Raw genomic sequence first — 27,706 nt, 5'->3', positions numbered from 1 at the left:
ATGCACATGCACACGCACTCATTAATACACATTGGTAAGTTACCAATGAATGTGAAGTCGAGAATGCCTTAGGCCATGAAAAAAATTAATATATTCTTATCATAATTGTTTGCGCACGGGTGGCCCAGTCGTCTAAGACGCCGCAATTCCGTCAGAAGCCTGTGATAGTGGGTTCGAATCCCGATTCGCACCGATTATTTTTCAAGGTTTGTCAGTACCATACCCGGGTTCGCGGGTTTCGTTAACATCTAAGGCCTGCATCACCTCGGGCTTTTCTCCCACTTCAAGCTAACACTCCGTGATATAACTGGAACACTGTTAAAAGCGACGTTAAACCGAACTCACTCACTCTCATCAATAGCCTCTTCAAAATGACCAGGTTACCAGGCCTTTGTTAGCATTTTCTCAGCATAGACAGAAAACTAATTAAATCAGCATTCACCATGCGGGGATAATTAAATATTAAGCCTTTTTTATAAAAAAAAAATACCCGAAAGAAATGGAACGCTAAAAAAAGCAAATATGCACCCTACTATACCATTCATAAATCGTGTTATTTTTCAATATAATCTCCAATGCAGTCCTAAATGATACGGCCATACAGTATGAGTTGTACTGTTACCTTTCAACCTATTGAATGCACCCCATTTTCCTTTAATGCGCTTCTTTTCGAGGTATTCGTATGCATGTTTTGTCGAGATGACAATATATAAGAACTTTTTGTGGCTATCCTTGAAAAAAAATCGCTTAAATGACACACACGATAACGCTAAACATTTTTGTAACATTTGAGGCCTCGAACAATTTAACAAGTTTTAAGGTGTGGAGTTTGATCAAGTACACCATTGTGTTACCTGACCCCAAGCTGTCCTATGCGGTATTTGGCTGACACGAGTCGCGTGAGAGCGCGTGTCTTCAAACCGTCCTGGCTGACTACCGAATTTCGTTTATCTGGAGATTACTGGGATCAGATTATGTCTGAAAACATTTCGATGCTTGATTTACTGTCATTCAAAACTTGACATACCTCGACTCAATCCGTTCTCTTTAACTCTACATGCAGAGGTTGAGCACAAACAAGTCTTTCGTATTAGTAACGGCTGTAGGCAATCCAATGAATATTGCGAATACAGTAGTATTCATGGTGCTAATTCATGGTAATTGAATGAGTCAAATGTCTCATGACTAAGTAATTGTGATTTTGTTGTTTAGAGCTATTTAAATATTGGTCTTTCAGGTTGCCAGAAAAGGGTCCTGGGCAGTGTTGAATTCACTTGGGAAGTCTTCCAGTCTGATAGCAGTGTTTGATAGGCATGATGGGAGACGGACTCTTATCATTGAAGGGTTTACATTGTTACCTGTCAAAACTGTCATTTCCTGTCTGTTGTAGCTTCACGCGTTTATCAAAAGTTGAAATTGACATTGACAGGACTGTAAACAACGCCACGTGTATCTGGAGGGCAAAACGGGGGATTTAATGTGAATATGGTAAACTCGAATCTCGTCATGCCGCTTAAAAGGTGAACTTTATTACTTTTACTACTACTACTGCTGCTGCTACTGCTACTACTACTACTACTACTACTACTACTACTACTACTACTACTACTATTATTATTATTATAAGTAGTAGTATATACAGATTAAAATAAATAAATGCAACAAAGAGGATTTGGGTGATCCTGGCACAGGAATGCCGTTTAGGCTCATCATCAGCTCAGAACCCTTGCCCGCCCAGACAGCGAATGGGACTTCTCCCAGGAAGCGCTGCCTATAGTCGAACCCACCAAGAACTTTTCGAAGAATGTGAAGACTCTCTAACACTACAGCCTTCTGCATTACCCAGATTGTCAGTCCTGGCAGCAAACCCGGGTACTCTCCCAATGTCAGTCAACAGATTTGGAGGTACCAAGCCTAAGGCACCGAGAACAATGGGGAGTCGGATAACTTGGTACTTGGGATGCAAGTGTGACATTTCGAAAGCGAGGTCTGCATATTTGCCATGTTTTTCCTGAATCCTGTCCATCACATTAGCGTCAAAAGGGACAGAAAGTTCAATGATATAAATGATTTCATTGGACTTATCATGAAGGACAAGATCAGGTTTGTTGGCCTGGGTCGCACCATAGATGGACCTCTTGTGTCAAAACCAGGAGCATGGTGAAGACGGTATGATGATGATAATGATAATAATAATTATAAGAAGAAGAAGAAGAAGAGGAAAAAGAAGAAGGGCTGTTAAACATAATTACACGCTGATGAAACAATGTACATTCAATTAAGGATTGACTGTGTATTTTTTTCGGTTCATTGAGGTATGAATCGAAAAACCGATGTGCAAACTGTATTAATCCGCGTAGCGGATTCTTACAAAAGTTTGCACATCGGTTTTTCGATTCATACCTCAATGAACCGAAAAAAATATACAGTCAATGCTTATAATTAAATTCGACAACGTAAAACATGTTTTATCTACAATAGTTTAACCCCAAACAGTTGCATATATCAAAACAGACAAAAATGACGACATTGATAAACATTCCAGGTGTAGGAATACATACAGTGGCGTGCGTGACATGAATCAGGTGATCGTTTAATTTATGCACATAACTTGACACGCCTACACAGTCAGTAGCCAATCAACGGAGAGTGGGATTAAAACAATGTTCATTGGACCTGTCAATTAAGGCACGAGGCGAAAAGAACTGCAACGGTCAGACTGTAACGAACCGGAAGAAATATGTCCGAGAGAAGGCGGCTGTTTCAAATAACATGGTCATTTACCGCGTGATTCAAACATTACTTCCCTGATTACGGAAAAACACAGTTTGAGAAAAAAAAGGCGAGCGAGCCTGCACGTTTGCTGTTTCATTCATTCTCGGCCTTCGGTTTCAAAGGGTAGTTTGGACAATGAATATGCATGAAAGTCGCTAAATGTCCTGTGCATGACGATACACGTGAGCAGAATGGGAATTTCCTCGACTGTAATATTGGGATTCCCCGACATTCCGCAGTAATAAAAGTAGTGCGCCGCGGTGGGCGTGGCTTAATTTTTTACATTCATTGGGAAATGAATGCAATAACACGTGACCAATTCAGCTAATCAGAATGCAGGAATTTCAATGAACACAACGAAAATTTAATTATTGAGATATGGATATGCATTTTCACATGTATATTATATTTGAACACGTACAGTTTGGGTATTCTTTTATACACATTATTTATAAATCATAATTCATGTATCTCAGTGTTGTACACATATATGTACAAAGATATTATATTTCTTTTTTTCACATGCGAAGCACGCAGGTGACGTCCGATGATGCTTTTGTAAAGAATTTGTAATCGTTCCACAATTGGATAGTCGATGGGTAAAAGGAGTCGCACGAATGTCTTTGTCATGTGATGTTTTCAGAGTTTCTGAGACTATATGATTTTTGTGTGTCTGTTTTAATATTTACTGAAGTAAATAACCTTAGACAAGCACTTGATACCAAAATAGACGTGCATGGTCCATCTAATCTCTACGAAATGAAACACTAATATGTTCAGACCATTGGACTATGGTGATTAAGTACCAGTGATGTATCAACATGTCCGACTTGTCAATACTACTGTTCAAAGACATTCACAAGCAATGGTATCTACTGTATATACATCCACGCTTTGTTTGTTTGTTTGTTTGTTTGTTTGTTGTTTAATGCTGCTCTCAGCAATATTCCAGCTGTATGACGGCGGTCTGTAAATAATCGAATCGGGACCAGAACATCCAGTGATTGACAACATGAGCATCGATCCACGCAATTGGGATACGATGACATGCACCAACCAGGTCAGCGAGTCTGACCACCTGATCCCGTTAGTCGCCTCTTACGACAAGCATAGTCGCCATTTACGGCAAGCATGGTTTGCTGAAGACCTCTTCTACCCCGGATCTTGCAGCCCAATACAAATATTGATTATAGCCAAAACATTAAATATACTATAGATACCTGTGGTAAAATAATTCAAGATATGGTATAAATAGTACTTCATAGTTCATTTTATAGTTCATTTAATGAGTGAGTATGGTTTCACACATTGTACCCATGTCGGGAGCGAACGCTTTAACCACTATAGTTCATTTAATATTGTGATTCCTCAACATAGGTGAGTGACACAGTGAGTTGGGTTTAACGCTGCTTTGAACAGTATTCCAGCTATATCACGGCGTGCAAGCTTAATGTGTGAGGAAAGCCCGAAGTGATGCAGGTCTCAGTCGTGTACCACTTCGGTGTATCCCACGTTTGCGGGTATTGTGCTAACAAACCTAGAAACACAATCGGGGCGTATAGGGATTCGAACCCCCGATCACAGGTTTGTAGCGTATGGATTCAAATGTCTATCTCTTTTACATTAAATTATTGCCATCAAGGGCAACCTTACTATAAGTTGTGCAAAGATGTAGCTTTAGGGTTATGATGCAATGTAGTCGTGAGGTCATACGGTTTGTGACGTCATGTGAAGCTGGGGAAATATGAGAATTTAAGTACCTAGTGTATGATATGGACACTACATATTACTTTGTTTGTAATTATGTGTGTCCATCGTCGACGATGAAGTTTATTTTTTAAGAGATCATCCTTGATCCATTCTCCCCCAAAGCTTTGTTTCGGGCATGACGTCACATCTCCATTTCTCTTATCATGCTTAGCACAGCTTTTTTCTCGCTCATGGGTGCACTTTGATTGGACAGCTATTTTCAGAGTCGTTCATTTCGAACTGGACGCATAGCGGCCATATCGCGAGGATCCGAAGGATACGAGATTATTTGTCATAATAGAATGATACGGGTTGGAATTGGTCTTCAGCAACCCAGGCTTGTTGTAAGAGTCGACTAACGGGATAGGGTGCTGAGGCTTGGTGACCTGGTTGATGCATGTCATCGTCGCCAAATTGCGTGGATCGATGCTGATGCTGGTCCAGACTCGATTATTTCTAGACCATTACATAATGGAGATTTAATACTCTGGATAATAGAGGCTTTTAAGATTGATTCTGTGCACTACATTTACGGCAAGTCGGACAGTGTTTCACGCAAGTCAGCAACAACATAGCTATATTATCTAAATAACTCAGCGTGGACTTAAATCGCGTGATCGATAGTTTGAACATCTAGCCACTCAGTCTTGGTTCAATGTCACACGATCTTCCAGGCCAGTGAGTGAGGGAGTTGGGTTTTACGCCACATCGACGTCACTCATATCTCCGTAACGCATTGTAGCCCTATGATAATCGACTCTCATGACAAACACATGGCCCCGGTGTCCTATATACAGCCCTGGTGTCTGCACGGGACAAGTTTATGGAGTTAGTACGACAGACAAAGGTGGTCATATAGTACTTGTCACGGATTGATTATGAAGAAATATGTTAGTGACGGTAACCGTTCTCTTTTAAGTGTAATCTCGATGTCTCCGCGACCGACTCATACACCCGCTTGTATCGACATCAGATAAGTCAAAATAAAATGTCTGTCTCACCGTACATCGAGTAAACACAGTGCTCGAGAATAACGTATACTTATTTGTTTATCTCTAGTGGAAGTTCCCGATAGGAATCGCATGGCCCTATCATCAGTTTAGGCTTGTTGAAAGGGGCGACTTAATAGATTGGGTAGTCATGCCCAATACCTGGTTGAATGGGTGCCATCGTACTCTAGGTGAGGCGTGGGGCGTGGGGCGTGGGGCGTGGGGCGTTGAACATGACGTCAATCACTGGTTTGCAGCTGGGACCACTTGCACAAAGCGACCTTAGCGCTTAGACTAAGGGGGTCCAGGGGCGATTATTTACACGCCGCCGTCATTATACAGTCATAATATTGTTGAATGAGTTAGGCGTCAAACAATAAACAATTTATAAATGAATATACTATAAATAAACAAAATATAAATAAACTGCCATAAACAAGGTCAAATATTGATTCGATTGCACACATTTCTAATTCCAAACCTAAAATTGACGCCGTGGTATTTCAAAGAACAAAAAAAGTCGACCTCAGAGGCAGAACTGATGACACTGAAACTATACATTTAAAAACTCACAATAAGCTAGTTGTATGCTTATACATACAGTCCGAACAACACAGGAAGTGGCCAGCATTGTGTGTAGTTTACTAAACGCGGTTCCTCGCAGGTGGGTGCGACTGTGATTCCCGGCATTGATTCCAGGTTCGGTCACACATGGCGCTATTGCACTATAGATGCATATTGACTCAATTGTGTTGTAAACACTGCCCGACCAACAACAGGCTCGGGATGCTAAAACCTGGTACGACCGCAGTCGATCTGTAGCTGTTCAGTTGATGAAATATCAACCATTAGCAATTCTGTTATTAACACAAATCATACCAACCATTAAGCGACAAATAATAATGATTAAGACTGACGAACAAAAGTAATATATTTGCTTTATGTGTCCACCTTTCAAACGACATGTTCACATGAATGATATCTAAGAACAATTGTCCTGGAAAAGCTCCAGTTTGGTTCCCTGGGTATGCTGCATACCCAGGGAACCAGGCTGGAAAAGCTCTACCACATAAAACCTTAAACCGAATCACAATATCAATATTATTATTGGTTCAGATTTTAGAGGGAACATTTTTATCTTTTAAAACTTAAGTTCATAGCATTTCCTGTAAATAAGCTTTCATAAACACACACGAGGTCACGGTATTCAGAAGTTAAACAGTTTAAGCCATCATTAAACAAACCTAACAAACAAACATATAGGTAAATATAAGATTCTTCATATAATTTAACAGTACAAGTCGTCGTGGTTGTTGTCGATGCAGTACTTGAAGTGATCGACAGATGTAACATTTCTCATACATCTTAACTTGCCTCATGGTGTGTTTTCGTTCCAAGAAGTAGAGGGTCTATGCTCATGCTATCAGTCACTGGTCTGCCTTTAATGTCCCCATTATGTAGCTCATCCTCTATATCACCAAGGCTAGCATTTCGGCATTTTGGTTTACTGAAATACTAGCCCTGGAGATATAGAGGATGTACCGACCTTTCCACAAAACAATTTTTCATTTGGCTTCTCCTGATAATTAAATTCTCCTTATAATTAGTTTGTCAAACAATAGCCTGTCAGGTGTGCAGAGTAAACAGACGCATGCAATTACAGTAAATCTAGCGTTAACACTCGCTGGTAGAAAATAATATATGATTAAAATATGTCAGCGTTTAAAGTTACACATTGCCAGTTAAAATATTCAAAAAATTCAAAAACACAATCTTGGATATCGTCCAGGCGCATACAACGAGGACGCGCATACGTGCTTCATCGCGATGTGATAAATCCATTAATGAGAGAACGTGTTGTCTTCGACCAGATGGGTATTTCCACCTCCCCTCTCCCTCGCACTTCACAGGAGTACATGCGTATTGTTGACACGTATGCATGTAATTCGGGAGAAATCTCTCCGAGTTTCAAAGATCTCCTGTCATCTTAAGTTTTTATTTACACTCAGTCCCGAGAGCGGCCTAGATACCGGCGATCGAATATCAGCAATAGTGGAAGACGAACTTTGCTACAGGACAGAAAACCACAATGCCCCCAAAACGTCTGTCGACATATGATAGAGCTGAGAGATATCTATTCAGTTAGGGCACCTGTCGGGCCAGTTTCGGGGTAGCTTACTACGGTAGCCGCGAGAGGGCGCTCTGCCGCTGGGAAATCCTCTTGGGCCGTACAACTTGTTTTCAATGCTTCTCATGAGAGATGTCATACGCTGATGAACAGACCAGGGATATGTGACAGGTCTAACGTTAGAGGAGGTGCATAGGATATACCCGTGTACAGATTTCGTTTTGGATTTATTTTTCGGTAGATGACAGCATGGGTGAGTCTATACAAGGTAAGCTGAAAACATTTCAGTGAAAATTTCATGACAGACGACAGGTGTTTTCTCGTCTGCTCGATGGACACGCACGAGTCGTCTGCTATCCTCTGGTGTCTTCTGCTCGCAGTGATCATGTCACAGAAACGCCAGATATCTTGTCTCGTCTGTTTTGTGTTAGATCGTACGTTCACGTTTCTTCCATTTATTATCTATATACATTTTAAGGTTAAAATTTGTAAGGATTATGAAGTGTGTCTTAAAAAGTGACCAGCCCCCTGTTTACCTACTGATTAGGGGTCTCAGCACGAGCTCTTGTACGAAGGAGTGTGGCTATCTTGGTTTTAATGAGGGACTATAAGGCTTTCTCGAAACATTGTAACATACAATTCGTACAAAACTGTTTTGGACATTTGCACAAGAGAGAGAGGGGGGTTATGGTTGTAAAGACATGACAGGGATGATCGTATAGTTTGGCTCCAGCTGAGATAAGGGGTGTGGGCCCCTTGCCTGAATAGGTGGGAAGGGAGGAGAGAGTCTGTAAACAGAGTAGGTCAGACCTTAGACAAATTTACAGTGTAGTGCTGCGAGAAAACATGAATGCAGTGTATATTTAATCGGGATGTCACGATTGAAAAAAAAAATGACAATATACAGCAATAGCAGAGTTTGCTGTCAAGCAGATTAAATCAAGATCTCCAACAGATCAGTTGATGGTGCAAATTTATTGGGTGGCTGACTGTCTTGAGGGTGGGAGGGTTGAGATTGGGGAGTAACATGTATCTGACGCATATATCATGGTGAATGTTGCCATTGCTGTAAACAGTGTTGATATTTTATATAACAGATAGGATGGCTATGAACATTTTTATGCTATAATTTTTTTGTTTTGTATTGGCATGGAAGGTATATCCTTTTCTTGGAAGAGGAAATGACAAAGGGGATTGTTTGTGAAGCCAAAAGAGAACTGATTTATGTTGGATGTGTATGGGGGAAGAATGGGGACTTGTGTTGGATTGGGATGTGGGATTTTGATATTTTGGAGTAGGATTAAGATAGTGTTATTTTAGGGAAGAAAATGGGATTGTTATTTTGTTGTAGGATATGGTTTTAAGGATGTGGCCATCTGTGGTAGGGTGTGAGATATTGTTGTCATAGGGTAAAAAAGAGGTATTTTCTTGTGTGTCATGATGTTTTTTTGTGTGTAAATGCGGGCTGTGTGTATCTTAGGTTTTCTTGTAATGTGAGATTTTGTTGTAAGGATATGGGATTTGAGTTTTATGTCTGTGATCAAACTATAAATTTGTTTTCACAAAGGGATTATCACTCTTTTTAATTTTGATCAATAAAAGATTTTCTTTAAATGTTCAGAACCTGACAACTTTATCATGGTCTATAAAGAAATTCACTGGGGATGATGTCAAATCTGGGCCTATAGCCAGAGGCAATTTGTCTAATTTTAAAGCTGTTGCTTAATCTTGGAGAAGTCCTTTTTTCAGACAGTAATTTCTTGGTTATCATTATTCATATACCAGCACTCATGAAATGTAGTTATAAACCCAGTACATCAGCACAGTCAAGCACTCAGATGACCTATATTCAGTCAAATATTACAACAGACAGTAATTTCATTCAGCTAAAACCTATATCCAACAGTGAATAAACACAGGAAGACCTTTCTCTAGTTTGGGTGGTTAAAGAGACCACGACAACCTGTTTGTAGGACTGGTAGCTATTCTTACCAAATGATAAGGCAGGATTTGATGAATATACTTGTCTACTGGACAAATGACTTGTACATTAATAAATAATAATCAATAATAATAAATAATAAAATGTTAGTCTTTTTTATGAAATTGTTTAAAACTGATTTAAGCAGTTATTCTGTTTGCACCAGAGAATCCGTTACTGCATCCGAGAACCATGTAGATTACCTGAAAACCATTGTGAAAATTATGCAAAAATCATGAAACCTTGTTCAGAGACATACAATGCTGTCAAGGGCATCAGAGTGAGTGAGTGAGTATGGTTTTATGCCGCTTTTAGCAATATTCCAGCAATATCACGGCGGGGGACACCAGAAATGGGCTTCACACATTGTACCCATGTCGGGAATCGAACCCGGGTCTTCGGCGTTACGAGCGAACGCTTTAACCACTAGGCTACCCGACCGCCCCCTAGGGCATCAGAAAAATCCATATTGAGCATCAGATAAATGTGTAGAGAACCTTGGAGAGCCTAAGTGTATCCAGTAGAGCATCCTATGGAGCATCAGAGAATCCTGTAGAGAATCCAGGAGAGCATCATATAACCTTGTAGGGAATCCAGTAGAGCATCATAGAATCCTGTAGATGATCCTGTGGCGCATCAGGGAATCCTGTCTAGAATCCAGTAGAGGATCATAGAACCTTGTAAAGAATCCAGTAGAACATCAGAGAACCTTGTAGGGAAATCCAGTAGAGCATAAGAGAATCCTGTAGAGCATTGGATAACCTTGTAAAGAATCCAGTAGAACATTAGAGAATCCTGTAGAGAATCCTCTGGAGCATCAGAGAAACTTGTTGAGCATCATAGAATCCTGTAGATAATCCAGTAGAGCATCAGAGAATCTTGTAGAGAATCCTGTAGAGAATCATTGAATCCTGTAGAGAATCCTGTAGGGCATCAGAGAATCCTGTAGAGCATCTGAGAACCTTGTAGAGAATCCAGTAGTGCATCAGAGAATCCTATAGAGCATTGGAGAACCTTATGGAGAATCCGGTGTAGAACATCATAGAATCCTGTTGTAGATAATCCTGTAGAGCATCAGGGAACGAGACATGTCCCTAAAACATTTCTCTCCAACTGTCTCATCAACAACAGGAACTCCCACAGACCCATACACAATCATACCCCCTCACCACCACCACCACCCAAACACCCTCCATGATGCATCCCATCCCACTTTCCCATCCTTAGGTCTACAACAGCTCCAGTAGGGTGACCCACATCTAGGATTAGGCCAGTGCTATTGTGGTCATAGTTGAATGCCCCGATCATGTTCACTGAATGAAGCAAATACCTGAAGGTTGACCCCACCAGAGGGCAGAAAGGATTTATTACAATAAAAGGATCTAAATAATTTGTGGAATAAGCATATTTGAAATGATTATAGGTTTAGTACCAAAATATATGTTATGTGTTACTTTAGAAAGAAAGGATTAGGAATAAGGATATTTTTGTTAGGCATATGATTTATTTAAGGAATACATATCAAGGAAACCTGGTTTTGAAATGAGTGAATGTTTTCTGCTACTACAGTCAGCAATATTAGAACTCTGGTATCGTGGTGTTGTTAAGTCCTTGTCGATAAAGGCTTGTCAATGATGGCAACAGAAGGAGGAAGAAACTATGGAAATATTGATCTCTTAGAATACCACAGCAACTTAGAAATGAGTGCATGTTCCTTCTTGTTTGGTGGAATAATGCTTTAACAGGAGTTTTGTTCATGCTGTTCAACAAAGTAGACACAATTTATGGGTAACAACTTCTTTGTTCACTATAAAAACGTTGTTTCGGTATAGATCCTTATACCGTTGCTTGACAACGAAATAATGATCTATACCGAAACATCACCTTTAAAGAAGTTGTTATCCATAAATTGTGTCTACTTTGTCATCCATCATCTTCTAAGTAGTGCTTATCTAACAGTACATGTTTTAAACCCATGAAAATGGATTGTCTTGACATTCCTATATAAATGTGTGCAAATGAATACACTGAATCGCCATCATCTTTAATCATCTTCTTTACCGTCTTCATCATCATCATCATCATCATCATCATCATCATCTAAGATGACTGATATCAGCTTTGTAATTGAATGTCAATTTCATCCTGCTCTGGACATGATTATTAGTGATGTTGGTTGGTTGAACACAAGGTATTTGAACAGTCATTCACATCTGACTATGGTTCGTTTGTAATGTTTCTGAACTGAATCACTAAATTATAGTCCTATAGTGTCTCAAGTTACCTGCACAGCTTATTTAGCAAGATTGGTGCCACCTACAGTGTACACTGGTATGTATATCACAGGTCTAATGAACATTGACAGCTGATAATGACAGGCCTGAACCTGACATAGGTAATTAACATTTCTAATGTATGTTTCAAGCTTGTCTAATTTCCTCATCAGATAATGATCAGATCTCAGAAAGAGGAATGTATGTTTGAGTAATGCTGTGACTATGTTACAAAGAATAATCAAGTGGTTGTTGAGAGATTGGAATGTAATTTTGACATGAATCTTTTGAACATATATTCATTATGTTTGATGTAAACAGTATACATAGATGACTTAAACAGGAAAGACAGTGTGTGCTTGAATCACCACAGTTCAATCTCAGCCTGTGTATTTGACATGTTATGACTCTAAACATAAATCCTTCATACCTCAGACAACTACATCTTTTAAAAAAAATGATATATAAATACATAAACTGAGTGGCAAAAGCAACTTTGCACTAGATTGAAGTGACTGTAATTAATAAACTAAAAATAACTAAACTTTGAGGTAAAGTATATTTGATAAACAAACAATTCCACAAAAACTTGACATTTTGTGGTTAAATATTGTACACCAGACAAACAAAATCCATGGGACGTGAAAATTCAGTTGTCCAGATTTTCACTTCAATTCATACAAACACGGAAAGTGGTCACAGACACAAAATTTGTCACTTTAATACTGAATGTGGCCAGTGCATGCATACATGCAACATGCCTGTCCAAAACATCCCACAGGTGTTCTGTGGGTGATAAGTCAGGAGAACATGCCGGCCACGGTAAGACGTTGACGTTATTGTTGGCAAGGAAGTCCACTACGATACGAGCTGTGTCGGGCCTGGCGTTGTCGTGTTGGTACAGAACACCTCGGGGTACTTGCTGGAGGTAGGACAGCATTACTGGACATAGGATGTCATCTCTATAGTGTTGTGCATTGAGGTTTCCATTGATGACGAAGAGGGGCGTTGTCTGGTCTCCACAAATTCCACCCCACACCATAACGCAACCTCCACCGTAAGGAACGACTTCTTGAACACAGCAAGCAGCTGTCCATTCATCTCTGCGACGGTAAACACGCTGTCTGCCATCAACTCTAAACAAACAAAACTTGCTTTCATCCGTAAAGACCATGCATTGTAAATTTTGACTTCGATTCAGAGCATTCATTGCCAATGACGTTACTATGACAATGCGGTTGCAGAGGTGCAATGTTCGCAGATCTTCCAATTGCATAGTGACCCTTGGCCTCCCTATCCTGGGCCTGTCCGATGTCCTTCCAGTCTGTCGGAAATGCTGCAACAAGGGAACAGCCAAAGGTTGTTGCAATGTGAGTGTGCATGGCCCCCATTTGGACCATCTCAATTGCTCGGTCACGCTGTTCAGATGTCAGTCTTGTCATTTCAAATGTGTTTTTTTACAATGTGGATGTTTGACATTGCTACAGTGCAGTTTTTTTTACCCCTATGGCACATGCATTTCTACCAGCAATAACATGATTTTACATTTTTCGCTTTTTCTCCAAAAACTTGTGCGCATTGCCGATACAAATTACAGGTACAGCAATGATGTGTTTGGGCTATGGGTTTGTGCCTATTTGGGTTTGAACCAGTACAACTACTTTAAAATCACATTATTTTCAAATGTGCAAAGTTTTTTTTGAAGTTCAGTTTATTTATGTGTTAGTAATACAAGAAAATCCAAGGATTAACATGAATATGGAACCTGTTTATTTCCAGGTTTGACCACCAACTGCATTGATTTGTTGGTCAAGCTTGGTGACTTGGTTGATTGTGTGCATCCTGCTCGCTTGGATGATTTTCATTTTATCAGTCATTGCTCTGTCTGCTCCAGACTTGACTATCATCAGGTAGCTGTGATATTGCTGAATTATTGCTGGAATATTGCTGACCTGCGTAAAACTCTACACAAAGTAAACCAAGGTTTAGTGTTCTATACTGTATGACTAGACTCAGAATGTAAAGAAGTTGCCCTGTGCACATGCTGCAGCTTGTGCACTTACGATATTTGTCAAATTTTGTTTACAGGGTTATCCTTTGGGTTTAATTGTTTCTTCTTCACATCAAAGATGATGGTACAGTTCCTGACAATGCATGAAGCAAATTCTTGGTGTGCATTGTTAAAAAGCAGCATAGACCCCTCCTCACTCACTCAGTTGCCATGGTTATCTGCAATCTCTTTAGAAAATGTATAAAATTGGATATACCCAGTTTCTTCCCAAAGCCTGCAAGGATCTGCTGATGATGACAGTGTTTCCAGACATAGAGCCTGACAGCACCAGACATACCATACATTACTCCAGTTTGCTATCAACTTTCACATCAACTTTTAGCATCCTTTTCAAATAGAGTGATGTTTTTGCCCCAGTGTCCTCTGCTTTTTATCAGTCGCATGTTCTCAAATCATGTGACAGATTATGTTGGTATGTTACAATCACACTGTGTTGCCTATAAGAGTTGCCAAGGTAACAAAGATTGGTAAAATGACCCAAATAAAGCAAAATGACCAATGATAATATTTCATCTCTCTGACAGATATTTGTTTTAAGAAAGGAAATCCCTGCATGCTTTTTATGTTCATGTTTGTGATCCATTATATGATTCTAAGGCTACAACTGAAGGAATGTATACACACTGCAAGGGTCACATTATAACGGTATTCTGTACTTCTATGAGACACTTTCGGGAAGACAGTCCTTGAATTAATGTTTTACAGTCAATATCTGTTTTTACCTGAGATAGGAAACTGTGATGTAGATGTGTAAACCAGATTTACTTTGATAATGATGTGTGTTGTCAGCACCAATATGGCCACATTGATTTCACCGAAGTGGTAAATATCTATAATCTGTATGACTTTGTGATTAAACCTATTCCATTAGTTGTCTCTTACGAAAAGCATAGTCGCCTTTTACGGCAAACATGGGTTGCTGAAGACCTAGTCTACCCCGGATCTTCACGGGTCTCTACACCAAGTGTGTGATAACACTGATATATAAAGTGTTGTCTGTTTACAGACTACACACATTTTATACCTATTTTGTCTAAAGGCTTCAGAGAATGACCTACTTTTCCAAGTCACACATGTATTATTGGATGTGAGATTGCATTCTACCCTCAAGGCCTTTTTTCCATACCTAACTTTACAGATCTTCTAATTCAAAAGTTTGCAAATGTGAAATAAGCTAATGTTTTCAATATACCAAGTTTTATGTTAACATTCAACAAAGAACATCATGTTAACATTCAGCACAGAACATCATGTTAACATTCAACACAGAACATCATGTTAACATTCAACACAGAACATCATGTTAACATTCAACACAGAACATGTTCACATTCAACACAGAACATCCTGTTCACATTCAACACAGAACAAGACATTTAAAAAACAATAATTATTTTATACGTGTGAACACGGGGTGGAAGAAAATCATAAACATTGTGTATGACCCAGCGGCTCAATAGTTGAGATTTTTATTATCTTACAACCGGAGGAGGTCAGTTGGCTGACTCTGATTGGTGATTGACTCTGATTGATTGAATGTATGAATGAAGTACTCTGGTGGGCGTGGAAGTTATGTAGAGTATGTAATGAGGTGTTGATAGCAGCATGAGGATCTAAGCTGGACTGGCAGGCTTGTTATGATAGATGACTTAAAGATATGTTTTGTATCGAGTAATAAATTGGTTTATGATTATGTATTATGAAGTATATTTTTCAATTAGTAATGGAGGTATGATTATTTGATTAGATTGAAGGGCTTTCTGTCATTGTTTATAAAGAAATGAGGTCTTTTATGGAATAATTTAGAGCTTAAAATTTTTAGTGGTTTGTTAAATAGTATACATGTAAAATACGAAATAGAAAGGGGCTCCACCCGTCGGTCTGTCAGTCATTCCAGCTGTTTGTTGCTCCGTCAGATTTTGTCTCCGAAGCACAACTCCTATACAGTTCTTTATTTCTTCATGAAACTTTGTATACACATCAGGCATGCACTGAACTGGTGCCTTTAGCTATTCATGAGATTTTTTAACTTTACATGTTTTGTTTTTCAATGGTAACAATTTGGACTAAGGTTCAAATGAGGATAGGATTTGTTTCTGAAGCATAAACCTTTCAATATTTCTTTATGAAACTTTGTATACACATCAGGCATGCAGTTACATAGTGCCATCTGCTGTTCAGGAATTTTTAAGTTTATGCATTTCCAAGGCAATTAGTGGGACTTAGGTTCAAATGAGTAGAGGGATTGTTTTCTGGAGTAACTCTTAAACTTTTTGTCATTTCATTGTGAAACTTTGCAGACACATCAGGTAAGTTCTAAACTGGTGCCTTTTGCTATACAGGTCTCAAGTTTTCGGTTTTGCATTTTGGAGGCAATAACAAGTTAACAATGGACAATTCAGTATCTCTCTATGAAACTTTGTAAGCACATCACATATTCATCATACAACCCAGCTGGAACTGTGGGTTGGTCAACTGGAGTTAGTGAGTATGGTTTTACGCCCCTTTTAGCAATATTCCAGCAATATCATGGCGGGGGACACCAGAAATGGGTTTCACACATTGTACCCATGTTGGGAATCGAACCCGGGTCCTGACAAGCGAACGTTTCTACTACTAGGCTACCCGGCCACTACCAGGAACCTATGCTTGTTTTGAGAGGTGACCACGTGGATGGGGTCAATGGTTAGTGACTTGGTTGATTGTGTACTTCGTACCAACTGTTGACTGTTTGACTGGCATTCTAGAAAATGGTGTGTAATAAGAAAACGCACAACTTTATTGACAACAACTTCTGATAAATTGCACAGAGCGACATTTCTACGTAGATTCTTACACTGTGTCCTGTTAATCCTTGTCTTTACTGAACATCTGGCTTTAGCCAATAATCTGCGCGCTACTTGTTATAAATTACCGGTTGTTGTTAATGTTAATTTGCTCATCACAACATATTATGCATATATACTTCTCTTCACTTGGTTGAAGTCACTCCCGCTTGATAACGGTGTAAGAATCTACATCGAAATGTTGCTATATGCAATTAAACAGAAGTTGTTACCAATAAAGCTGTACGTTTTCTTATTTGCATCGTACCAGATTTTGACGTTGCTCATAATGCGCACAGTGTTTATTAAAAGATAAGTGCAGCATCATGCACGAATTCAGGAATTATTTGTTGCTGCTATTTTGTTACGGAATTCTGATTTAGATTTTGAAAAATATTATGCGTCACACTGCTAGCACATTAAAACTCTGTCAATTGAAACGTACCATTACTACCATTAAGTCCTTGGAATGTGTTGAAAGCATTTAAAGAATAGAGGAGAAAATTTAGTTTCGTCATCAAGTTTAGTGTCAATTTTACGATTTACCCTTTTTGGTATAATGAGAATTATTTTTCTTGATTTTATTTGAATATCTAAAAAGTATGGTTAACTTCTTGTTTGTTCCATTTTTTAATACATGTATTGCAATGTTATCCAGGTCATTGACGTATATATATATATATATATATATATATATATATATATATATATATATATATATATATATGAATGATTTTCTGATCATATAAAATTTGTTCAAGACAATCTGGAAACTGCAGATGGCATATTTTCTAATTTTAACCTCATATGATATGTGTATCATGAATGACATCAATAATTTGTCTTTGTTTTTTACTCCTCAAATGCGTATGAAATTTTCTAAAAATTGAACATATCGTCCAAATGTTATTGTCCCAGCCAGCAGCTGCCATCAGATAAGATAATGCTCCCTTCTTGCATTCTTACAGTATATGAAGCAGTGTGTATTTTATTTTGACATTGACAAATAACATTACATACTCATGCTTTGGCCAAGGAATGCACCCAATCCAGGTCACTGCTATATAAATAAAGATCTACTTCTCAGTTTCAGCCATCAGAACGTGATGATCCTTGAACCACACCAAATTGCTTCATTTCTATATCAAATGACATTCATTGCCTCAGCATGAGTTATAGAACATCTGAGGTTCTGATTTGAATCAAATCTGTTTGAGTTATAAAGAAGTGCAAATATCTATTGAAATGACCCTAGAGTTAAATCTGTGACTTTAGAAACACTTGTTGACTCAAAGCCATTGTTGCCAAAATGTGACAGTTTACTTCATCTTGTGTGTTGGTGATAAGGAACGGGTTGAAACGTTTGAAGTTCCTTTTCATATGAAGAAGGGTTATCAAATATTCAGCAGAAAATCTGTGGATTCATAAAAAAAGCCAAAGTTAGTCTCTTATTTTACAGTTTTCTGCTCAATAGTTTAAGAGACAGGCAGCAAAATAAATAAATAAAAAATGACGTACAATTTGTTTTAAGGTTTATTTCCTTAAAGGAACCTTCTTAAAGTAATTGTTTTAGCAAACTACAAACAAAAAGATGTTGAGAAGTCATACAAGTATTTTCAATCAAGCATAGCAAACATTTTTTCCATCTTAGGTTCTTTGGGACACATTTCAATCAATGTTGCTACTACATCCCACGACTGCTCTCACTCTCATCTTCTGAAATCTGTATTGCTTGTGGATAATTGTCAATCCATCTTCTTCTTTCAGACTTCTTTTCCTCAATACCTTTATTCAGATATGTCTGATGTGCCAATAATGTGAAATATTTTCATTTACATACTATGTGATTGATGGATTGATTAATCTATAACAGTAATAGAAGCCTAATCCCTGGGGATCAATAGCTTAAGACACCTATAGCCTGGAGGCTCGTGTAATATGTTCCTGTACCCTCAGAGGTGTAAACTCATGAAATGGACAGCTTGTTGACTCATCCATGGCTAATGAACGATTTTCACCTGATGGGTCGTTAGTCGATTGCTTATGGTGATATTGCCAAAGCCACAATAAGATAGGCATTAATTTAGGTAACCCACCAGACCCTGCAAAATAGCTCTGGCTGAAAAAAGTTTTTCACCAGCTACAATAATGATCTATAAATAATAATAATCTATATTCTCTAGGGTATATAAAAATGTACACACACATACATGTGTATCTGTCCATCCATAATCATTTGTCAGGTTGGGTAATATTTGAAAGAGATATTTTGAATTATGCCCGAACCTAGAGCAATATTGACAACCTGGACTGAAACTGACAGCGCAGAGAAAAATTGACCTGGACTGATTTTGACAACCTGGAGAAATACTCACAACCTAGACCAATATTGACAACCTAGAGTTATGCTGACCTGGACAGATATTGATAACCTGGACTGGTACATCTTCCTGAGGCAAGGGAGTTGACTGACTGTAAAAGTTCAGTTTCAACCCTTGCCGGACTAGGCTGGAATTTCTAGGCCAGATTGTAGCAACTCCAGTGGCTATTACAGGCTATTGCCCTTCTATGCACCTCCTATTCACCAATGAGATTCCACCACTCATATCACTTGCATTAAATACATAAAAACGTTTGGAAAATATCTGTCAATGCAGCTTTGGCTGTACATGTTTTGCAAATCCTGCAGTCGACCGAAATCTGCACGTTGAAATCCATGTTGTTTATGAACCGGATGTCGATTTTGGTACGCAAATTTGATTTGGACTATGCATATAGATGTAAAGATATACTTAATGTTTTCTGAATATATGAGGTAAGCTGGAGCTGAGATAGTTTTAATACATTTTTGTCAGCTTGTCATTGTTTTGCAAATAAGATGTCAGCTGTGAATATTTCACCATCATTACAAATTTTGACTTTATTCATCTTTGTTTTGAGGAAATTTATTTCAGTTATTTAAAAACAAATACGATACATAAGGAAGAGAATATATGGATGTCCACTTCTTTATTATGAGGAATACAACATTTCGGAGTATATGCTTACTCCTTCATTTCACCTGATGAAGGAGTAATCATATACTCCGAAACGTTGTATTCTCTTCCTTATTTGTATCACTTCTAAATGCCTTTCAAAGACCCAAACATGATACAATTTACCTTGATAGACTCTGAAATTATTATCAAAATAGATAAGCATAAGTGTTATGCTATTTCTACAGTTAAGATATCAGAAAAGATCCATTTGCATTCATATGAATATGATAGTGCAATGCTAGAATGTTAATATTCACTCTTTAACTCACATGATCAACTTCAAATAATTGTTTTTTCTAAACCTCACTCTAAACTTGAAATATCTTGGGGGTTTTCAATTTTGAATTTTGTGTGAAGTACCTGCTGAACTTAGTCTTTATCACTACCCATTCATCCAATGTGACAAGAATACACTTACAAGCCTCACTGTGTTATTGCACATGTGCGTATTTATGTGACATTGGATCTGTCATTGCAATTGTTGACCATTTGTTTATACTGTGCCTTGTGAAATGAAACTTGGAAACATGTGTCATGACAGACACACTGTTCTGTCTTCGGTTTCTGACACTAAGATATGACACATGGTATCTGAAGTAAGATAAACTGTAGTTGTGGTGTACACAAAGAATTTGCCTGTATTCAGTGACATGGTATACATCATTTTGAGGAGAATGATCTGTAGGGTGTATATACTGAGGACACTATATCATGCTATTGTTATTACTACTCATGTATCGTATATATTGTCTATGTTTCTCTATCGGAAAAATGTTGGTCAATATGGATTGTTCTTTTATGGACTGAAATATGAATGGACCTGTCATATTCACTGTCTTCCTGTTAATATGTTTCTATTTTGATAACATTTAATCGCCTTTTTATGCCATAAAAATGTTTTTTTTCATTTTGGTGTATTGGACAATTGAAACATGATTTGTGTTTCCCTTTGTTAATTTAGAATCATTTTTTTTTTCATGAATGTTTCTTTTGTTGTGTAGATGATGTAGATAGAATTACCCATTTCATTACAACCATTATGATGCGAACAGGGCAGAGATGCAGAGACAGATTGGACTAAACATTGGATGATGAGTCAGCCCGTTGATTGGTGTGTGATATCCCTGGTGTCTGTGGTGTGCTCTGGTAATGACAATTCACACAGTTGGTGTTTTAAACAAGATGGCCAGTTTTAAAGGACCTTACTGTGTTTGAGATTAGACTCGGAACAATTGTTAAAGGTTACTTTGTTTTCTTACCTTGGTTTGCACACACAGGGATGTGACAGGCCGATGTTTGGCAGGGCCCTTGTTTGTAACCCTGGCTGTGTCCACATGTCCGAGGGGTCAGTGTTGACCAGTGGCAACCAAGGAGGGTGGGGCTAGGTGTAGGGCCAGTGGCACAGGCAGTGGTGGCTGTGGGGATGTAGGGTGGGGCTGTGGGGATGTAGGGTGGGGCTGGATGTAGGGCCAGTAGTAGAAGGGGTTGGGGCCATGCGGATGTAGGGTGGGGATGGTGGGTGGAGCTAGGTGTAGGGCCAGTGGAAGAGGGGGTGGTGGCTGTGGGGATGTAGGGTGGGGCTGTGGGGATGTAGGGCCAGTAGTAGAAGGGGTCGGGGGCCATGGGGATGTAGGGTGGGGATGGTGGGTGGAGCTAGGTGTAGGGCCAGTGGAAGATGGAGTGGTGGCTGTTGAGGATGTAGGGTGGGGCTGTGGGGATGTAGTGTGGGGCTGTGGGGGTGTAGGGTGGGGCTGTGGGGATGTAGTGTGGGGCTGTGGGGATGTAGTGTGGGGCTGTGGGGGTGTAGGGTAGGGCTGTGGGGGTGTATGGTGGGGGTGTAGGGTGAGGCTGTGGGAGTGTAGGGTGGGGCTGTGGGGATGTAGGGTGGGGCTGTGGGGATGTAGGGTGGGGCTGTGGGAGTGTAGGGTGAGGCTGTGGGGATGTAGGGTGGGGCTGTGGGGGTGTAGGGTGGGGCTTTTTTGGGGTGTTGGGTGGGGATGTAGGGTAGGGCTATGGGAGTGTAGGGTGGGGTTGTGGCTGTGGGGGTGTAGGGTAGGGCTGTGGGAGTGTAGGGTGGGGCTGTGGGGGTGTAGGGTAGGGTTGTGGGGGTGTAGAGTGGGGGTGTAGGGTGGGGCTGTGGGAGTGTAGGGTGGGGCTGTGGGGGTGTAGGGTAGGGTTGTGGGAGTGTAGAGTGGGGGTGTAGGGTGGGGCTGTGGGGGTGTATGGTAGGGCTGTGGGAGTGTTGGCTGTGGGGATGTAGAGTGGGGCTGTGGGGGTGTGGGGATGTAGAGTTGGGTTGTGGTGGTGGCTGTGAGGATGTAGAGTGGGGCTGTGGGGGTGTAGGATAGGGCTGTAGGAGTCGTGGTTGTGGGGATGTAGGGTGCGGCTGAGTGTTTGGCAAGTGGAAGAGGGGGTTGTGGCTGTGGGGATTTAGGGTGGGGCTGGGTGTAGGGCCAGTGGTAGAGGGGGTTGGGGTTGTGAGAATGTAGGGCCAGTGTTGAGGTATGGTACAGGACGGTGAGGAAGAGGGTGGAACAGACACAGAAAGAGGGTTGGGAGGGTAAGGGTTGGGGCTAGGTTTCGGACCAGTGTTGACTGGTATGGCAGATGATCAGGAGTTGGGGTTGGGACAGAAGTGGCTGGAGGCTAGGGTAGGATCAGTGAATGACCATTAGATACAAGAAGAAGAGTGAATATTCAGAATAGGTTGTATTAAGTGACTGGGAAACATACATGTGCTTATGTCATATTGAAGCTGATGACATGAAGGAGAGAGTGTTTCATAGAAGTAATGCATTTGCCGTTCTCCACATAGCAAGCATTGATAGTAAATAACATTATCAGGAATAGTAAAAAGTGTAACTGCCTACAGTAAAGACATTACAGCATATAATGTTTACCATTGTACAGTCTTAAGCTACTGACACTGGAGTCCCCAGGGTGTGAGCAGGTGTACCTGTGTACCACTGAGTTCTGTCAGGCAGTGTATGTAGCTGTCTGTGTGAGGTGTAACTGATAGATGAGCACCCCAGACAGGAGCAGGAGTGAGAGTGTTCCTGTGTAACAGTGAGTTCTGTCAGGCCATGTATGTAGCTGTCTGTGTGAGGTGTAACTTATAGATGAGCACCCCAGACAGGAGCAGGAGTGAGAGTGTTCCTGTGTAACAGTGAGTTCTGTCAGGCCATGTATGTAGCTGTCTGTGTGAGGTGTAACTTATAGATGAGCACCCCAGACAGGAGCAGGAGTTAGAGTGTTCCTGTGTAACAGTGAGTTCTGTCAGGCCATGTATGTAGCTGTCTGTGTGAGGTGTAACTTATAGATGAGCACCCCAGACAGGAGCAGGAGTGAGAGTGTTCCTGTGTACCAGAGAGTTCTGTCAGGCTGTGTATGTAGCTATCTGTGTGAGGTGTAACTGATAGATGAGCACCCCAGACAGGAGCAGGAGTGAGAGTGTTCCTGTGTATCAGTGAGTTCTGTCAGGCCATGTATGTAGCTGTCTGTGTGAGGTGTAACTGATAGGTGAGCACCCCAGACAGGAGCAGGAGTGAGAGTGTTCCTGTGTATCAGTGAGTTCTGTCAGGCCATGTATGTAGCTGTCTGTGTGAGGTGTAACTGATAGATGAGCACCCCAGACAAGAGCAGGAGTGAGAGTGTTCCTGTGTATCAGTGAGTTCTGTCAGGCCATGTATGTAGCTGTCTGTGTGAGGTGTAACTGATAGATGAGCACCCCAGACAGGAGCAGGAGTGAGAGTGTTCCTGTGTAACAGTGAGTTCTGTCAGGCCATGTATGTAGCTGTCTGTGTGAGGTGTAACTTATAGATGAGCACCCCAGACAGGAGCAGGAGTGAGAGTGTTCCTGTGTAACAGTGAGTTCTGTCAGGCCATGTATGTAGCTGTCTGTGTGAGGTGTAACTTATAGATGAGCACCCCAGACAGGAGCAGGAGTTAGAGTGTTCCTGTGTAACAGTGAGTTCTGTCAGGCTGTGTATGTAGCTATCTGTGTGAGGTGTAACTGATAGATGAGCACCCCAGACAGGAGCAGGAGTGAGAGTGTTCCTGTGTATCAGTGAGTTCTGTCAGGCTGTGTGTGTAGCTGTCTGTGTGAGGTGTAACTGATAGATGAGCACCCCAGACAGGAGCAGGAGTGAGAGTGTTCCTGTGTATCAGTGAGTTCTGTCAGGCTGTATATGTAACTGTCTGTGTGAGGTGTAACTGATAGGTGAGCACCCCAGACAGGAGCAGGAGTGAGAGTGTTCCTGTGTATCAGTGAGTTCTGTCAGGCCATGTATGTAGCTGTCTGTGTGAAGTATAACTGATAGATGAGCACCCCAGACAGGAGCAGGAGTGAGAGTGTTCCTGTGTATCAGTGAGTTCTGTCAGGCCATGTATGTAGCTGTCAGTGTGAGGTGTAACTGATAGATGAGCACCCCAGACAGGAGCAGGAGTGAGAGTGTTCCTGTTTAACAGTGAGTTCTGTCAGGCCATGTATGTAGCTGTCTGTGTGAGGTGTAACTTATAGATGAGCACCCCAGACAGGAGCAGGAGTGAGAGTGTTCCTGTGTATCAGTGAGTTCTGTCAGGCCATGTATGTAGCTGTCTGTGTGAGGTGTAACTGATAGGTGAGCACCCCAGACAGGAGCAGGAGTGAGAGTGTTCCTGTGTATCAGTGAGTTCTGTCAGGCCATGTATGTAGCTGTCTGTGTGAGGTGTAACTGATAGATGAGCACCCCAGACAAGAGCAGGAGTGAGAGTGTTCCTGTGTATCAGTGAGTTCTGTCAGGCCATGTATGTAGCTGTCTGTGTGAGGTGTAACTGATAGATGAGCACCCCAGACAGGAGCAGGAGTGAGAGTGTTCCTGTGTAACAGTGAGTTCTGTCAGGCCATGTATGTAGCTGTCTGTGTGAGGTGTAACTTATAGATGAGCACCCCAGACAGGAGCAGGAGTGAGAGTGTTCCTGTGTAACAGTGAGTTCTGTCAGGCCATGTATGTAGCTGTCTGTGTGAGGTGTAACTTATAGATGAGCACCCCAGACAGGAGCAGGAGTTAGAGTGTTCCTGTGTAACAGTGAGTTCTGTCAGGCTGTGTATGTAGCTATCTGTGTGAGGTGTAACTGATAGATGAGCACCCCAGACAGGAGCAGGAGTGAGAGTGTTCCTGTGTATCAGTGAGTTCTGTCAGGCTGTGTGTGTAGCTGTCTGTGTGAGGTGTAACTGATAGATGAGCACCCCAGACAGGAGCAGGAGTGAGAGTGTTCCTGTGTATCAGTGAGTTCTGTCAGGCTGTATATGTAACTGTCTGTGTGAGGTGTAACTGATAGGTGAGCACCCCAGACAGGAGCAGGAGTGAGAGTGTTCCTGTGTATCAGTGAGTTCTGTCAGGCCATGTATGTAGCTGTCTGTGTGAAGTATAACTGATAGATGAGCACCCCAGACAGGAGCAGGAGTGAGAGTGTTCCTGTGTATCAGTGAGTTCTGTCAGGCCATGTATGTAGCTGTCAGTGTGAGGTGTAACTGATAGATGAGCACCCCAGACAGGAGCAGGAGTGAGAGTGTTCCTGTGTAACAGTGAGTTCTGTCAGGCCATGTATGTAGCTGTCTGTGTGAGGTGTAACTTATAGATGAGCACCCCAGACAGGAGCAGGAGTGAGAGTGTTCCTGTGTACCAGAGAGTTCTGTCAGGCTGTGTATGTAGCTATCTGTGTGAAGTATAACTGATAGATGAGCACCCCAGACAGGAGCAGGAGTGAGAGTGTTCCTGTGTATCAGTGAGTTCTGTCAGGCCATGTATGTAGCTGTCAGTGTGAGGTGTAACTGATAGATGAGCACCCCAGACAGGAGCAGGAGTGAGAGTGTTCCTGTGTATCAGTGAGTTCTGTCAGGCCATGTATGTAGCTGTCTGTGTGAGGTGTAACTGATAGATGAGCACCCCAGACAGGAGCAGGAGTGAGAGTGTTCCTGTGTATCAGTGAGTTCTGTCAGGCCATGTATGTAGCTGTCTGTGTGAGGTGTAACTGATAGATGAGCACCCCAGACAGGAGCAGGAGTGAGAGTGTTCCTGTGTATCAGAGAGTTCTGTCAGGCTGTGTATGTAGCTGTCTGTGTGAAGTATAACTGATAGATGAGCACCCCAGACAGGAGCAGGAGTGAGAGTGTTCCTGTGTATCAGTGAGTTCTGTCAGGCCATGTATGTAGCTGTCAGTGTGAGGTGTAACTGATAGATGAGCACCCCAGACAGGAGCAGGAGTGAGAGTGTTCCTGTGTATCAGTGAGTTCTGTCAGGCCATGTATGTAGCTGTCAGTGTGAGGTGTAACTGATAGATGAGCACCCCAGACAGGAGCAGGAGTGAGAGGGTTCCTGTGTATCAGTGAGTTCTGTCAGGCCATGTATGTAGCTGTCTGTGTGAGGTGTAACTGATAGATGAGCACCCCAGACAGGAGCAGGAGTGAGAGTGTTCCTGTGTACCACTGAGTTCTGTCAGGCAGTGTATGTAGCTGTCAGTGTGAGGTGTAACTGATAGATGAGCACCCCAGACAGGAGCAGGAGTGAGAGTGTTCCTGTGTACCACTGAGTTCTGTCAGGCCATGTATGTAGCTGTCAGTGTGAGGTGTAACTGATAGATGAGCACCCCAGACAGGAGCAGGAGTGAGAGGGTTCCTCTGTCAGGCTGTGTATGTAGCTGTCTGTGTGAGGTGTAACTGATAGATGAGCACCCCAGACAGGAGCAGGAGTGAGAGTGTTCCTGTGTACCACTGAGTTCTGTCAGGCCATGTATGTAGCTGTCAGTGTGAGGTGTAACTGATAGATGAGCACCCCAGACAGGAGCAGGAGTGAGAGTGTTCCTGTGTACCACTGAGTTCTGTCAGGCTGTGTATGTAGCTGTCAGTGTGAGGTGTAACTGTTACACAACATGAGCACAGGTGGTGGTGAAGTGGGGCTAGTGACACTGGACGTTGTTGTTTACTTCAACCTTTGATCGTAGGGAATTAAATGTGAGCATTAATGTCATTACTAAAGTCAAGCCTCAGTAAAAGCCACACAGTGTGGTAGCAGAACAGTGAAGTAAAACAGGGGTCCCTCAAGGGTGACCTCTCTTCCCTATTCTCTTCATAGAGATCTTTAAAAAGCCATGTTTGGTATGGGGATGAAGTCTTTAACTGGATATGTAATTATCAAAGTAATTAAAGTAATTTACTCAGTGTCAATCTACCTCACAATCTGTGTCAGAGTCTCAGTCTTCCCTTCATCAGAGACCTTAGACTGCCTCCATACATATTGACATATTTTCACGCAGCATAAAACCACACCTATTTCTTATACATAATGTTATATATAGCCTATCTGAATGAACAAGATACCGACTCATTTTGCTTTCATCGTCCATCTGGGTTATTATACTGAAAAGTAAACACACATCACAACATTTTCGACCATCACCCACAAGAATAATCGCTTTCAATTTGTTCCAAGCCAGTCCACAGTTGGTTCATAATGTTTCAGGAGTCTTTTCTTAAGTCCATGTGGGCCTACAAACATTCCACTGTGAAAAAACTATTATATGTTCCATTCATGTAGGTGTCTTGTTGTGTTGATAACAACGGAGGGAGCGGACATTTCAGTGGCTGTCAAGCGTCTACAGTATTGCTGAAATGTACCTATGTGGGTGGGGGCTCCTTATGACTAAATGATATAGATCAAGAATGAGGTTTATTGACAGTCATTTCAGACAGCATCAAGAATTGTCCAGTCACCTTTGATGTAACTGCAGCAATATCTTGGCATTTATTTTAACATCCAAACATGTGATGATAAGCAAAATCTAATTCAGGCTGGATCATTTATGTACTTGTGTTGGAGATGAGCCTACTGTAAGATATA

At 41.1% G+C, this 27,706-nt stretch overlaps 1 protein-coding gene across 2 annotated transcripts in view; it reads left to right on the top strand.

Annotated features, from left to right (window-relative positions):
- The first annotated feature begins 7,712 nt into the window (after nucleotides 1-7,712).
- The window catches only part of LOC139480567 (microtubule-associated protein futsch-like), a 190,378-nt gene continuing 170,384 nt past the window's right edge, over nucleotides 7,713-27,706 (top strand). For both annotated transcript variants that reach the window (XM_071263709.1, XM_071263708.1), the window contains exon 1: nucleotides 7,713-7,909. In XM_071263709.1, the coding sequence (XP_071119810.1) occupies nucleotides 7,891-7,909 (19 nt within the window). In that variant the 5' untranslated portion in view covers nucleotides 7,713-7,890. The remainder of the gene's footprint in view (nucleotides 7,910-27,706) is intronic.

The sequence above is a fragment of the Haliotis cracherodii genome, unplaced genomic scaffold (assembly GCF_022045235.1).
Source record: "Haliotis cracherodii isolate W230 unplaced genomic scaffold, xgHalCrac1.p SCAF_4, whole genome shotgun sequence".
Lineage (NCBI taxonomy): Eukaryota > Metazoa > Mollusca > Gastropoda > Lepetellida > Haliotidae > Haliotis > Haliotis cracherodii.
This window is presented reverse-complemented; position numbering and strand designations above follow the sequence as displayed.